At 39.7% G+C, this 14,918-nt stretch overlaps 1 protein-coding gene across 1 annotated transcript; it reads right to left on the reverse strand.

Moving 5' to 3' along the window:
• Nucleotides 1–13,342: 13,342 nt before the first annotated feature.
• Nucleotides 13,343–14,497, reverse strand: LOC110932084. Its single transcript, XM_035988172.1, has 2 exons — nucleotides 14,193–14,497; nucleotides 13,343–13,724 (listed from the first exon to the last, which is right to left on the reverse strand). Exons 1-2 carry the CDS (start codon nucleotides 14,495–14,497, stop codon nucleotides 13,343–13,345), a joined length of 687 nt encoding a protein of 228 aa, XP_035844065.1.
• Between the last annotated feature and the right edge of the window lie 421 nt (nucleotides 14,498–14,918).

Here is a 14,918-nt window from a genome sequence, read left to right on the forward strand (position 1 = left end):
TACAAATCTGGGGACAAAAGAGGAGAAGAAGAAGAAGAAAAAGGTAACATTCTGTGGCGATGAATCTGTTTCTTCAGAAACAAAGGAGCAACATGTCGGCGATGAATCTGACTCATTAAAGTCAGACAAGCCACATTCAGGAAATGATTCTGGTTCGTCAAAGCCAGAAGAGCCATTGGTTGAGGTAAAAAAGGAGAATTCAAGTTTAACAATGGATGATGCAAACTTTCCACCATTGTTGAACAAGAATTCGAAATCACCCAAGGCTAGTCAGGCTTGGGTGGATCTTTTTAAGTGAAAAACCTGACTTGCCGGAGATCCCAAGATGGTATTGCGGATCATGAATCGGCATCCTTCTTAATCTGTGTTTGAGGTTTTGTAGGACTTGCCGGAACTCCCAGGTTTGTAAGCGAGGAGTAGGAATCGGCACTTTGAAAATTCAACCAAACGATGGTAATTGGTTGAAAAACTGGTTTGAAAAGCTTAATTGCTAATCCTACAAGTGGTTGTTTGATAGTGATTGCTAGATCTTACAAATGGTTAAATCAAGGTCATTAAATTGGACTTGATTTAATTATCATTCAAGAAATTGGTAAAACAATGTGATGAGTTGAACCCCATTTTACAAAAGGTAAAAACAACTAAACTTATTTTCCGGAAAAACCATTCTGATTAAAACAAACTTAAGTGTTTTGAAATCATTATGGGAAAATAGTTTGTTGTGAGGGGGAGTTCTGATTGTTTACGCCAAGTGGATGGAGAATTGAAGTGATTCTCATCATGTTGTCATTTTTGTACAGTTTGTTTCAAATTTTCCCAGAAAATCGAAATTGAAACATATTTTGATTTTAGGGGGAGAAAAATTTTATATATTAGAAAATTTGAAAATGTCAAAAACATTGAAAATTGTAAAAATGAGTTTTTGTTGCGAAAGAGAGGAAATGATAGTAAATCAGTTGGACTATCACAGCACGCTAAAGAAATGTAATGCAAAATGTGATAAACGGTCTCACCGATGATGTGACGATAGGTTTTTGTACATTTAGTAGATTTATTCGGGATATAAACCTAAAATTTCAAACTTGTAAAATTCGTGGGGAACACTACTTGGATATATAGGTAACCCCTGAAATCTCGTTTGAAAGGTCTCATATTCTGATATACTAGGTGTTTATACTCTATGATGTCTGGGGTATTATTCCGGGACTTCTGCTGAACGGTAGTTCTGACCTAGTCCTTGGCTAATACTTTCCGCAAAATGCTTGAAACATAGCATAAAGCCCTCAGTTGATTAGACAATAAAATTGATAATCATCTGTTGTAGCTAAAAAGATCCTCTAAAGGGGACACACTGCTAAGTCGAAGCTGATATCTCTCTCCTGAACGGAAGTTCTGACCTGAGATCCCTCAGTTCTCGCATCTTTCCCCTAATTTATGTACAGACATCATTGTAGTGTTCATACCTGTAAGACTGAATATTGGGATTCTGGATACGGGAGTATATTCAAGAGGTGGGACACATGAATTGAACTAAGTTCATAAAATACCTAAATAGTATCCTGAATAGATTGAAAATTGTATGAAAATTTAAGAGGACAAATATATCGTCAATCTACGTGAATCGTTTAGAACTTAAAACGATTAGAAGCTTAATGGTGCTTGTGATGGGTTTCAAAAACTGATATGATCCTCTTGCACAAACTCATAAAAATATGTTTGTTTTGCATTTAAATTTCTGGCTTTGCATTTTACATTTTATATTTTGAAAAATCCAAAAAGATTTTCGACAACTGATGGTGAAGAGCTGATTTTCAAAATCTCAAAGGCTAAACTTGATGGACAGACAGGTTGGTTAAGTGGCTTGAAATGTTTAAGATGATTCATTAGGTTGAATCAAAAATTGAAATGTTTCAAATTTGTGAATCAGTGTTTAATTGTAAAAAGTATCAAATGATTAGTTGATTCATTAAGTTGAATCACAATTATTCTGGTTTGTGATAGAGTGTTTGAGTTTTGCAGGTTTCTGATCCTGTTGCTACAGATAGCCAGGAGACACATCAGAACCAGAGAAGAGCTTAAACAGAGAAAGCCAGGAGTTGATTTCAATGGTGATAACGATTTCCAGACAAGAGATCCTAGCATGATGATAGGGGGAGTCTGACGAAAGTTAGAACCAGAGAAAGATCCAGGCATATGATTTCAGGAAGGAATTTCTGAAGAAGATTTGATTCCAGGCTGAATTCCTGAAGAAGACCAAACAAGGTTGAAGAGCTGGGAATGACTGAAGACTCTCACTAAAGATTCCGTCAACATTCAAAGGGGAGTCTGTTGGTGCAGTTGTCTGTCGACTACATCTTAGTTCGAGTCTTAGGGTAGGGCTGATTGTATTGTGAATAAGAAACGAGAAATCTTGTTTTGTATAGGATCGCTTATAGGGTAGAAAGGTTGGATCGCTTATCTGTCACTAAGGTGGATCGCCTATGTGACATGATGAGTGGATCGCTTATATGGACATGTCCATATAAGCGATCCAGCATGCCTATATATACTAGATCATATAAGCGGTTCCAGTAGTCCATATGTGTGTGTGAAAAGGCGAAGCTCTGCCCGTTTGTCTCCAAAAGCTTGTAATTTGACATTTAATCAATACAGGAGACGTTAAGTAGTGAAATCAAGCTTTACAAAGACTATTTCAATGAATTCCGCCTCTGAACTAGTCTAAGCACTCTTCTGAACGACTCGTCGGGTCAACAAACGATCCTACAACAAGTGGTCATCAGAAGTTTTGAAAAAGATATTCTTTCAAGTGGTTCATCAGATAGAAATCTGCAAATGGTGTATAAGTTTGCAAAATCTTTATGGTATAAAACTTATGTTTGTGATAGAGACTGTGCAGGTTGAGAAAGAGCTGGGTTAATCGATCCTGAGAAGCTTGAGTTTAGAAAGCCAGGATTTCGATTCAGAGCAGACTATAAGCTAGGCAACAATCTTGAACCTGTGAAAGCCAGACTACGATCCCAGCTTACTGAGAGGGGGAGTCTGAATGACAAAGAGCCAGGTTCTGATCCTAAGATTGTTGATGCTGATGAATTTAAAGATTCAACATTTGAGGGGGAGTGTATTTGTTCAAAGGAAGTTTGTTGGTGATGATAAAAAAAGAGAGATTTGAAGGATGCTTTACAGTGTAAGATATTTCGAAGAGAAGCCCAAAGACTGATAAAGACTGAAGATGCAAAGACTCGACACTGAAGACTCGTCAACATTCGAGGGGGAGTTTGTTGGTGCATGCGTCTGTCGACTTCGTCTTGTATCGAGTCTTGTATGAACCAGTTAGATCAGGGCACGAAAAACAAGATAGTATGAATTAGTGGAGATTTCGCTTGAAATGACATCAGGATATTTCAAGCGAAATCACAAAGTTCTGATTCCGCTTGGATTATCATGTCTGATTCCGCTTGAATCTCTTATGCTTATTTCGCTTGAATTGAACATGTACATGTTCAAACGGAATCTGATCTCCGATAAATAGGACATTTGGAGCGGAATGAGTGGAACAGTTTTCCGGTTTTGCAACGAAGTGCTGCCGAAGTGTCGTCACGCTGTAAAATGTCATTATATCAATTAAATCGACAGTTTAAAGTGATTTGTGTGCTGAATTGACCTCAGTTTGTCTGTTTCCGCCGTTCAAACTGAGTAAAACTCTTCTGATCGACTCGTTCGGGTCCGAATACGATCCTACAGGAACGGGTTGTTCAACGATTAAGACGATCACGGGATGGATTCCGGCATAAAACTGTCACGGGCGGAAAAACGGGTCGGACTGGGGTGATTCCCGACCGATCAGAATGTCTGAGAAATGATGTGTAAATGTTGCCTCCGTCTGTACCGAGACGTCACCATTAATATTCAAACTTAGGAATTTTTACAAAATGATAAACAAGAACAAGGGTCGCCCGATCGAGCGGCAACCCGACCGGACAACAAATCCGATCGGATAGCCACACTATCAGATGACACTTGTCTTGAAATTCTCAAGCTCTTAGTAGACAAACAAAAACTTGGAAGTTTAACCGAATGGCCATCCGATCGGACAGTCATCCGATCGGACAGCCATCCGATTAAAACAACCACTTTACATGTACTCGGACCGAGCAGCAATCTGATCGGATAGCCATCCGATCGGACAGCCACCTTGGTCTCTTCTTTTGGTTATAAACACATCACTCGAGTGACGATCCGACCGGATGGCCATCCGATCGGGCAGTCACTAGCCGTATGCATACACGGTCATCCGACCGGCTGACCATCCGATCGGACAGCCATCCGATCGGACAGCCAGCCGACTCAATGATCATGTTAACTCTTTTATTACGCTGCCCGACTCTTACCCTATTACCATCTAATCAGGCTAATCTCAAAAGAGCTCCCTTTGATCCAATAACAGTTGCAACTGTTAAGCAATCACTATGAGTATACTCGATCCCCTTTTATTTTAAAATTTTGGGGTGTAACATGTATTCTTTGAAACTTAAACTTGAATCTTTGAAACTTATACTCTATCCTATGTGAAACTTGTGATTCTTGATTCTTGATTCTTTGTGCTACGTAACGCTTAATCCGGAGTGTGTAGTTCCGCCTTAACAATAGTAGCGCTATAGGAGATACACCTCTCCCATTATTCTCGAGGGGTATTGTTAGGAGGATTTTAGTTTGCCTTGAGTCTTGGGTGAACACTAAAGCATCGGAATACTTGGGCTATCACTGTGTGGACTGCGACACTAGCACGGCTGAAACTATTTTGTTACTTTTGCCATGGATATGAGTTGTTTTAATCTATTATTCTATTATCAAACTTGTATACTCGCCAATACCTTTGTATTGATATTTTAATACATGTTGCAGGCTGATAGGACCCTACGGATTGCATGGAATCAAGCTAGGAGATGCTTAGAAACATCACCTAGTTAACTTAGAATTTTTTTAACGATTTGAACAATATTCGTTATGGTTTGTACTTGATACTCGTGTTGGTTGTGTTTGCCTTTAGAAAATGTTTTGATAAATTTGAACTAATTTCTATTGAAACAAGTAGTGTTATGGAATCTCATGAGCAATCTGAACGCCTAGTGCTCGCACCCTGATGTTTCCGCCATCGGTTGGGGTGTGACAGATTGGTATCAGAGCCATAACTATAGGGAATTAGGATAAGTAGGAATACTTACCCTAGTCTATAGTTCTAGGAACCTTGACTCTTATTTGTTGTTTAAGACTTATGCATTCTACCGTATCTGCTTCCTAGCAGCACATGCTCCTATTGAACTTACATGCCTTTCCTAAGGCTGATACAATGTACACTTTATACTATGAAAACACTGTTATACATTGTTTATATTTTGCACGAGATTTGCCCACAGGATAGGAGTGACATCCGAACCTCGATGGGAAAATCTCCACATTATTCTAGTAGGCCTTGTTTGCGGATAAGTGCCCATAACATTTAGGGTACGATGTTATCAAGTTAGAGGTGAAACTCAGACCTTGATAACTAGTCCCACTCTTTGATGATTTTTATGTCTCGCCAAAGTCTCGTGTCTTCCGATCAATTTAGTACGCGAAATGACCAAAAGGACGAATATCGTAGGCCTAACATCGATGACGTATTTGTCTAAGTAAGTCAAGACGCGTTACCTCAATTTGAAAGGGGTCCGAATCACTTTGGTTAGTCGCTGTTCCTCTGCCCAGAACAATCCTATGTTTTAAAAGCCTGTCTCGTTTTTATGTTATCTCGATTTTATGAAAGTGGTTTTATCTATAAGGTTTTGAACTTAATATTTCGTTTATTTATAAATGCTTTTACGCAAGCTTGCACGTTGTCCACAACCTAAAACGTAAATCCTAATCTCAGATCAAACTAAATTTACGAAGTTTTATTCTATAATCTAAGTGGAAAAACTTGATCGACTATGGTATGATATGTTGTTGTAGTGTGAGACACTGAGATGACACGGAAGTACGGGACAGAAGTGGTGTGTCCGAAGCATGGTGGATATGCCGCTGGTACTTCCTATATATAAGTGCTTCCGGCATATTACCAACTTCCGTACCAAGTGCCATGCGAGATTTAGTGTTTGCAGACCAGTACGGAAAGTCTATATAATCTACGTAATGTCTATGCAATCTATGGAAAGCCTATGCCATCTATGAGCAGACTATGTAATCTATGAAAATTCTAGCATGACCTATGGTTGATCCATTGCGTTAATCTATGGTAATCTAGCACGTTAAACTATTTTGAGCTAATCTATGTTAGACTACCCGGGTCTATTGGTTTAATCTATGATCATCTACTTAGTCTATGTAAACTATCTACTTGAGTAAGCTACGATAATCTATTGATATAATCTATGCCAAACTATGAAATGATTTGTGTTAATCTACTTGAGTATTCTACGCTGATATGTTTGAGTATTCTATGCGAATTAATTAAGTAATCTATGAGTGATCTACGGTAATCTATTAGTCAAATGTTGCGACACGTAGCATGACACCGAGTACGAGGAGAGGCGATGTGCCCGAAGTGTGGTGGATACGCCGCTGGTACTTCCTATATATAAGCATTTCTGACATGTTGACCAAACTTTGTACAACGTGCCATGTGGAGGTCGTGCGTTGTGTGGTGTTGTTAGTCTATCTCGTATCTTACCCCCCCCCCCCTTTAATCAATCATGGGTGAACCTTTTTTGTGAGGATTCGTAATCTAGACTTATACGATCCTCGTGTTGGATCTGTAGATGTCATCCCGAAAGCTATCCGACACTCTCAGGAAGTCCAGGGAGAACTCTCAGAAAAAGATGATGTCGTTCATGGCCGACCAGATTGCTCGAGTCATGCCAAAGATCGTCTCTGAGCTCCAAGGATCAAACGCTCCTCCATCCTCTGTGGACTCCAAGGCTGAGAAGCAGAAGCCTACTAAGTTCAACTACAAACATTTCATCTCTTGCAACCCTAAGTCTTTCACGGGCAGTGATGGGGTGACTGTTATGCTCGAGTGGTTCGACAGCATCGAAGTTACCTTCATTAACAGCGAGTGCCCATATCATCTGAAACTAGGAGTGCAACTGGAATGTTTTAACTAGGAGTGCAACTGGAATGTTTCAGGGCAGAGCATTGGAGTGGTGGTCGAATGAGAGAAACATCCGTACAAATGAAGAAGCCTATGCTCTTCCATGGGCTGAGGTGCGAGAACTAATGATGCTTGAGTTCTGCCCCCCTTATGAGCAGTTGAAGCTTGAAGAAGAATTTTGGCATCTGAAGCAAGTTGGTGATGACAACCTGGCATATACTACTCATTTTAAGTAGCTGAGTCTTGTCGTTCCTCACTTGGTTTCGACTCCTAAACGGATGATAACCAAGTATATCAACGGCCTACCGTCTGCAATGCGTGATTCTATCGAAGCAGCTCAGTTGGAAACTATCGAAGAAGTCTATCGTTTGGCAGCAAGTTTAAACAACAATCGTGTGCGTGATAAGCAGTTTGCTAACCCTGCCCCTTCAAAGTCTGCTAACCAAGTGACCCAGCAGCCTAGTGGCAGCAAGAATAAGAAACGGAAGTCTCAGGGTTCGGGATGCAATGCTATTGTCCCTGCTACTAACCCTGCTGCAAAACCTGCTCCTGCTACTACTGTTGCTAACCCTGTTGCTCCCGAAGCTAAGAAGCAATACACTGGGCCTCATCCCAAGTGTGCAACTTGCAACTACCATCATCCTGCTACCTCTGCATGTCGTCTGTGCACCAACTGTAATCACTATGGTCACACTACTCCTTACTGTCGCCAAGCTAACTGTCACACCCCGATTTCCACGTGTATCACCGGTGGGCCCGGTGGGGATTACCGTGACGTAGTTGAAGACATCATAGTCAAATCACACAATATAATAATGCACAGTGGAAGCATAAAGATAATTATATTCAACTATTGTTCGTAATATCAAATGTATTACAAATAGTCGAAAGGTATCCACAGGGGATCAAATAATAATATCGAAAAGTATTGTTCAACAGACTTTGACATCTAAAGCTTGCAAGACTTGAATAATGATGCCTGGAGTAGCCAGCCTATTACGTATAGCACCTGCACTTAATCTTTTTGGAAAAATACGTCAGTTTACACTGGTAAATACACTCAACTGACTCATTTTGGAAAATGATTGAAAATTTATTTGAATGCACATGGCACAAAATATCTTTTGATTAAAATACCCAGAGGCAAGATTAATCTTTTTATAACTTAGGACAATCATAGTTATGATCTTGTATACAGTTTTACATGTTCGTTGTACGTTCAGGGCCCGATGTAGAAACCGAGTCATGATTAATAGACACATCACAAGTATAGGCCCACTGAGCGTGAGATACCGTTTCCCTTATGCAACTGTCAGGTGTATGCCTACACCCCGTGCATAAGACGTGACCATTTTATAATACAATGATGTCAAGGATATCCGGGACATGGTCATTAACCCCTAAAGGCTTTTATTTCAAACAATACAGATCAAACCGGGTTACCTCAATAACTTAATCACAATCCGATTAAATATTCAATACCCGACCAAGCGGTATTATTATACCGTATCCCAAGCCCGTATAGGGAAATAAGTTAAGAGTATTTACCTGAGCTAGCTCCTGTCTTAAATAGCAAGAATAATAACTCAGCCGTATATTCTAATCAGTAGTCGCAAGTACTTTTACTGGGCTCCTAATCTGGAACGAAGGTTTTATCAACCTATTAGAATCCTAACGGGTCTTTATAATAGCCGTAGCTTAGACCGGTCAGTTTCAAAGGAATATATACGGTTTAATCGCGTGAAAGGCGAAAACCGGGAACAAGTGGTGATTTCGCCCAAACAAGTTCGAAGACTTGTTTTATATGGGTCTTACATTCACACTCTGGATTTTGGGGTCAAAACAATATGGTTTGACCCGCATCGGCTAATTCATGTAAACTAGTTACGTACGCCGAACCGTACGCGCAAAAGGCGCATCGGGTAACCGTAAGAGTCTTACGCTTGTTTCCTAAGTTAATATGCCTTAAAGAGGTTGTGGTATCAGTAGGATACCTTCCGTAATGCCCGTAACGAGTTTTTGTCCTTTATACGCCCCGTAGGGGTTTTTCGGTCATTTTAAAGATTCTTAAAGGGGTTTATGAGTTCTACAGGGAATCTGAGTTTCCCGACCAGTTTATAAAGTCTAAAATACTTTATTTATTATTTAAAATCAGTAGCAACTGGAATCGGGTCAAAAGACCTTATAGAACTCAAGTTACGGCCCAAAAGGGTATATTCGGTATTTACCGAACCGTAGCCATAACCATAGGTTATGAGCAGGGTAAAAATGATTAAAAATCTTTAAAAATCCCCAAATATTATTTTACAGCAGTAGGTAAAAGTTTTGGGGACGAAATCTTGGTTTAGGTAGGCGTTATGCTAAATGCGCTATTTAATTACCAAAGTTCCGAAATTTGCGCCATTTGGCATAACTCCTATTCTGGACCTAGGATTGACATGAAATTTTAGGGACATGCTTAGAAATCAGTAACCAAGGTCATGATCCGTTCACATGTCCAAAAACCTCGTTTAAATTTATAAAGGGCGTTACGGTCAACTTTTAGGCGATTAGCGGAAATGCGTAAAAGATTCGGACAAACAATGAACCGGTCACAGAGGGTTATACCATCATGTAACCTGGTCCTAAGAGAGTCCTAAGGCATATCTATACCCCACTAAAACAGGTCAGAACTGAAGTCAATGCAAAAGTCAAACTTTTGCGACATTCGGCTCCGAACCGGTTCAATATAGCAAATGGTTGATTCAAACGAGCGCAAATAAGTTTATATACTTAATATCATGTTTTATGAGTGTCTAAACATGTTTCATAGCATATACATTACAGATTATGCAAGATTCGCCAAAACGACATTCTGTTGACTTTTTTAGGTGCACGTTTGACTCGACATTTGACATGGTTAGAGTGGTGATCAGGGGAAACCCTTTTAGGGGTTTATTGCCCACATAAATACCAACTCATAACTACTTTTGATCCGCAATAAGACTGAGCCATTACGGATTTATTTTGAAGTCAAACCGTAGTTACGACGGTTTGGTTTCTAGTAGTTCTCTAAGCATAAATCAAACTACAAAGGATCTAGACGACTTACAGAAGTTGGGTCTTGCTTAGAGTATACAGAGAAATGCTTGAGAGCCTTTAGAATGACCAGAGGAGTGTGTTTTGAGTTGTGTGTTGGTTATGAACCAAACATGCCCTTGTATAGTAAGGTTTCACAACAAATTTTGACACACAAGTCCCCCAACTAACCCCAACCTTCCAACATGTGTCCCTAGTGTTTAGGAGTTGTTTAGGGGTCACTTTGAAGGTTTAAATGCAGGTCATGGCTTTTAGAAGGCTGAATAGCCAAGTTAAGCATGTTTCTGCATCTGGGCGCCTGACGCGGCCCGCATGGGGGAACCATGCACCTTGTACGTGGGTCGCCTGGTTTTTAAAATCATGCGCGTATCTTAGGGGGCTCGCGGCCCGCCTTCACTTACCCCAAATCTCAACGCGGGTCGCGAGAGGGTGGTTTTTCAAGGCTTTTAAATCTTTTGAAATGATTACGAGAATCTGGTAATTAATAACGAAATCTTTCGTAATCATTAACCTGACCTTTCGGGTTTTGAAGGGGTAACTTGAATATTTTATAATCATGACTAAATCTTGGTAATAATGATAAAATCTTTAGTAATAATTAATGAAATCTTTAGTAATCATCAACTTGACCTTTCGGGTTTTGAAGGGGTAACTTGAATCTTTTATAATCATGATCAGAATCTTTGTAATTAATAACCTGACCTTTCGGAACCGAAGGGGCAACTTTGCGATTTGGCCCTTGGTTATTTACAACTAAGGGCCTCGTGTTATTTATATGTATTATTCAGTCCCTTGGTTATTTTCAATATTATTAGAAAGGTTTTAACTTTTATTATTGACGCTTTTTACCCCTCGCATACGGATTTGATCATAACTTTCTCGTTTTAAAACGGAACTTCGCGAAATTTATATATTATATTCTAGTGAGCGTATTTTACTGTTACGAAGTCTCGGGTTCGTTAAATGGTCACTCAGAGGTATAATTAAACATGTTGACACGTTTAACCCCTATAGCTTGTAATCTCTCACTTTCTTTCGCGTTTCGTTTCCGTACGATCCATGATTTATCCGTTTGAAGGTACGAGCATCATTTAGGGATACTATAAAGTATATTACCCTTGATTGACATTTATAATCCTCGAATTTACATATATTCAAGGTTTGTCAATTTTAGTCCTTCAATGCCACGTGTAAACTTAGGACACGTGTCGGCACATTATTGGACGCAAAAATTTCGAGGTGTTACATCCTCACCCCCTTAAAATAAATCTCGACCCGAGATTTACTCAAATAATTTGGGGTATTTTTCTTTTATCGTGGATTCAACTTCCCACGTATTTTCGGGATCTCTCCGGGCATCCCATTTAACCTTTACTATAGGCACATGTTTTCTTCTAAGCTTCTTCACCTGTCGGTCTTTAATTGACAAGGCTTTACCACAAACTTCAAGCTCTCATTTATACATTCATCAGTATGAGGTATCATCAATGATTCATCGGTGAAGCATTTCTTTAGATTGCAGATGCGGAGCACATTGTGAACTCCATTGAGCTCTTCCGGTAAGTTCGACTCATAGGCGTCGGACCCGACACATTTGGTAACATTGAAAGGTCCTATGTATCTCGGGCTTAGCTTGCCTTTCTTCCAAACCGCATCACTCCAATTAATGATTCTGGGTCTACGTACTCTTCTGCCTATCTCGGGCAGACTTGAGTTGGCCTCGAGTCTGGACAATCTTGTCCGTTATTTCGAAGGCTATTTCTGGTCCTGATAGTTGGACCTTTACAACATCCGTCCAACAAACAGGCGATCTATACTTACTACCGTATATGCCTCGAAAGGCGCAGCCTTTATGCCGGTACGGTAGTTATTGTTGTAGGAGAATTCGATTAGTGGTAGGTCTCATATTAATGATGCAGTCCTAAACGGGATATGCATCTTAACCCTTCTCACCTTTCGGGAGATAAACAGGATAATCTTAGAAAGAGATAATCGAGATACAGGGAGACTACAGAGACTTTCCATATTTCAGGCTCCTGTTCCTTCATTATTATTTGTGTTAATACGTGATATGTTTATGTTATAAGTCCATGAATTCCTTATTTCGGAACGCTTTACTTGGACGATATTATGGATATCTTCTTCGAATACTACTAGTCGATATTTGTATAATATGATTATTGGGGTAGTTCCGGGGTTCCATGTATTAACTTCCATACTGATCAGGCATGGAAATAATCTATGGGACACGCCAGTATACGCCAATCCTCATATGGTACTTTTATCAAACATAGTTTGGCATTCGTAGGTGATAGAAAAACAATGAGAAATAATAACATATGTTGTCGTGCTCTATTGCGAAGAAAGAGTACTTTTAGATTTTTCGGAAGGATTCTTATGAATTTTCCATCCGTAGGTTTTTACATTATGCTAAATATATAGGGTTTTATGAAACGTTTGCTTGCTATATTTATTGTTTATGAAGGATTTACTGGTATCTGATTCAAAATAAAACTTTTGGCATTTAAATTTATGATAAAGGTTAGGGAAAGTACTCCAGATTTCTAATGCCATTAAAACAATTTATTAGTTGCAAACCAACAACTGTTACTCTTTATCTAGATGGCCTTAATATATACTAACCATGGTATTTATAGACCATATAGGTTAATATAGTACTAACATTCTCAATGAACGTTATTTAATATATATATATATATATATATATTCATTATGTTTAGTCTAGGTCATGAAAGACCATAAACGGCATTTAAGGTTCGGCCGAATTCATCATTTTCTTGACAGGGGATCAAAACGTCACTTCTGTCTTTATTATATTGATGAATTTTTGGACAGCTCAAAAGTCTGCCACGAGGATATCAGAACAGAGTGATTTTTAATAGATACAACATCGATCTAAGATTTGTTGGAGCGTTTTCTTAGGTACAAATGACAAATTCCTATCTCATATCAAATGATTGAGATCCTAAACATGCGGAGTCAATAGTTCTCAACAAATATGATCTCTTATGGAATTATATGTGCCAGTAGTAACTATTTTCTTCATAACCGTTTGATAAGAAAGGTACCCGCTGTATCCTTATAATACTGCACCATCTTCTGGCCGTTCATTCCGAAGACTCATGCGTTTGTTCTTTTGGCTTCTTCGGGTTTCTTCTGATTCTTAGGGCAGTTGGTCTTGACATGCCCCCTCTCGTTACAACCGTAACAGGTTGCATCTTTTAGCTTTTCGCAATCCAGGGTTTTATGTTCCTGTGATTTGCAAATTCCACAAGGTAGGGGCTGAGATTCGAATCTGCATTTCCCGAGGTGGTATTTCCTACAGGTTTCGCACTTGGTCTTCTCAACCGACTGCTGACTGTCTCTTTTTAACCCGGAACTCTTCCTATCGGAGCGACGGGAATTCTCATCCTCCCTTTTTCTCTTTCCATTTTCAGAGGCCTTGGCAGCCATGCCTCTGACTATATCAAGTGTAAGAGATAGCGACAGGTCTGCCGCTGACCTGAACGTAGCAGGCCTTGAGGCCTTAACACTGGCCTTGATTTCTGGGGCTAAACCCCCAATGAAGCGAGCAATCCTCTTTGGTTCCGGTGTTACTAGGTAAGGAACCAGTCTGGACAGTGTATTGAAATTGGTGAGGTACGCTTGGCAATCTAAATTTGTCATAACCAAGGATATAAAGCCAGCTTCAATTTTCTCAACTTCATGTTGAGGACAGTAATTCTCTTTGATAAGAGTAACGAACTGATCCCAAGTCATGTTTTACAAAGGGATTTTCCCGGTGGCTTGAATCAACGACCGCCACCAGGCTAAGGCCTCACCCTTAAATGATTGCGACACGAACTTGACCACATCCCTCTCAGCGCATCCGCTGATGTCCACAACTGTATCCATTTCATCTAACCATGTCATACAATCTACAGCTCCATTCTCCCCAGTGAAATCCCGGGGTTTACATGAAACAAAGTACTTGTAGGAGCAACCCTTATCATGGGGTCCTTGATTCAGTATGATCCGTTGAGACGGATCGCTGTGATTATTAGAAGGGTGACGCTCGTCATCTTCCTTCTTGGGTTCATCCTTCTTGGAAGGAGGCTTCGAATGTGGTATAGATAGGGTCCTACTACGAGTCCCACTATACTCTTCGTACTGCCGCTCTAAGGCCTTCTTAACGGCGTCGTCTACCAACGCTTTTAGTTCAGCACCCGTTAAATTAATTCGGGCGTTATCATTGTTCTCCATTGGGTGGCTATTAATTTTATCTGAGCCAGCCATTTAATTGAACTGTTACATAAAACAAGGACAATAGTTTACTTGGGAGCTTATTATGGAATTGTCTTTTATGGCAATTCATTAACCATGGTAACGGAGACCATATTTGGTTAATTTATTAATCACATTTGTTTAGGATTTGTATTATAACTTAACCTAATTATAAAAGCAATAACAGTTTTACTAGTGGCACGAAAGGCCTAGTCACATGGACGTTTTAATTTATGGGTCATGATTTCAGAGAATCAAGGTATTAAGGTTTGAATCGCATTCAGTACCTTCTCTTGACAGGGAGTTGTAGACTTCAACTGTCTTTTGTCTTTTAGGACAATAGGTATAGCCCGTGGGCATTTCCCTTCTGAGGGATGGTTATAATATGATCATCTTCTCAGATGCTATTAGTCGAGATCGTATGGATCCTACC

Source organism: Helianthus annuus, chromosome 3 (assembly GCF_002127325.2).
Source record: "Helianthus annuus cultivar XRQ/B chromosome 3, HanXRQr2.0-SUNRISE, whole genome shotgun sequence".
Classification (NCBI taxonomy): domain Eukaryota; kingdom Viridiplantae; phylum Streptophyta; class Magnoliopsida; order Asterales; family Asteraceae; genus Helianthus; species Helianthus annuus.

Excerpts from the sequence above, each read along its gene's own strand:
- LOC110932084 (XM_035988172.1), bottom strand. The coding sequence starts at position 14,497 with ATGGCTGGCTCAGATAAAATTAATAGCCACCCAATGGAGAACAATGAT. Across the intron at positions 13,725-14,192 it reads GATAAGGGTTGCTCCTACAA|GTCAGCGGCAGACCTGTCGC; the intron begins GTACTTTGTTTC and ends TGCTACGTTCAG.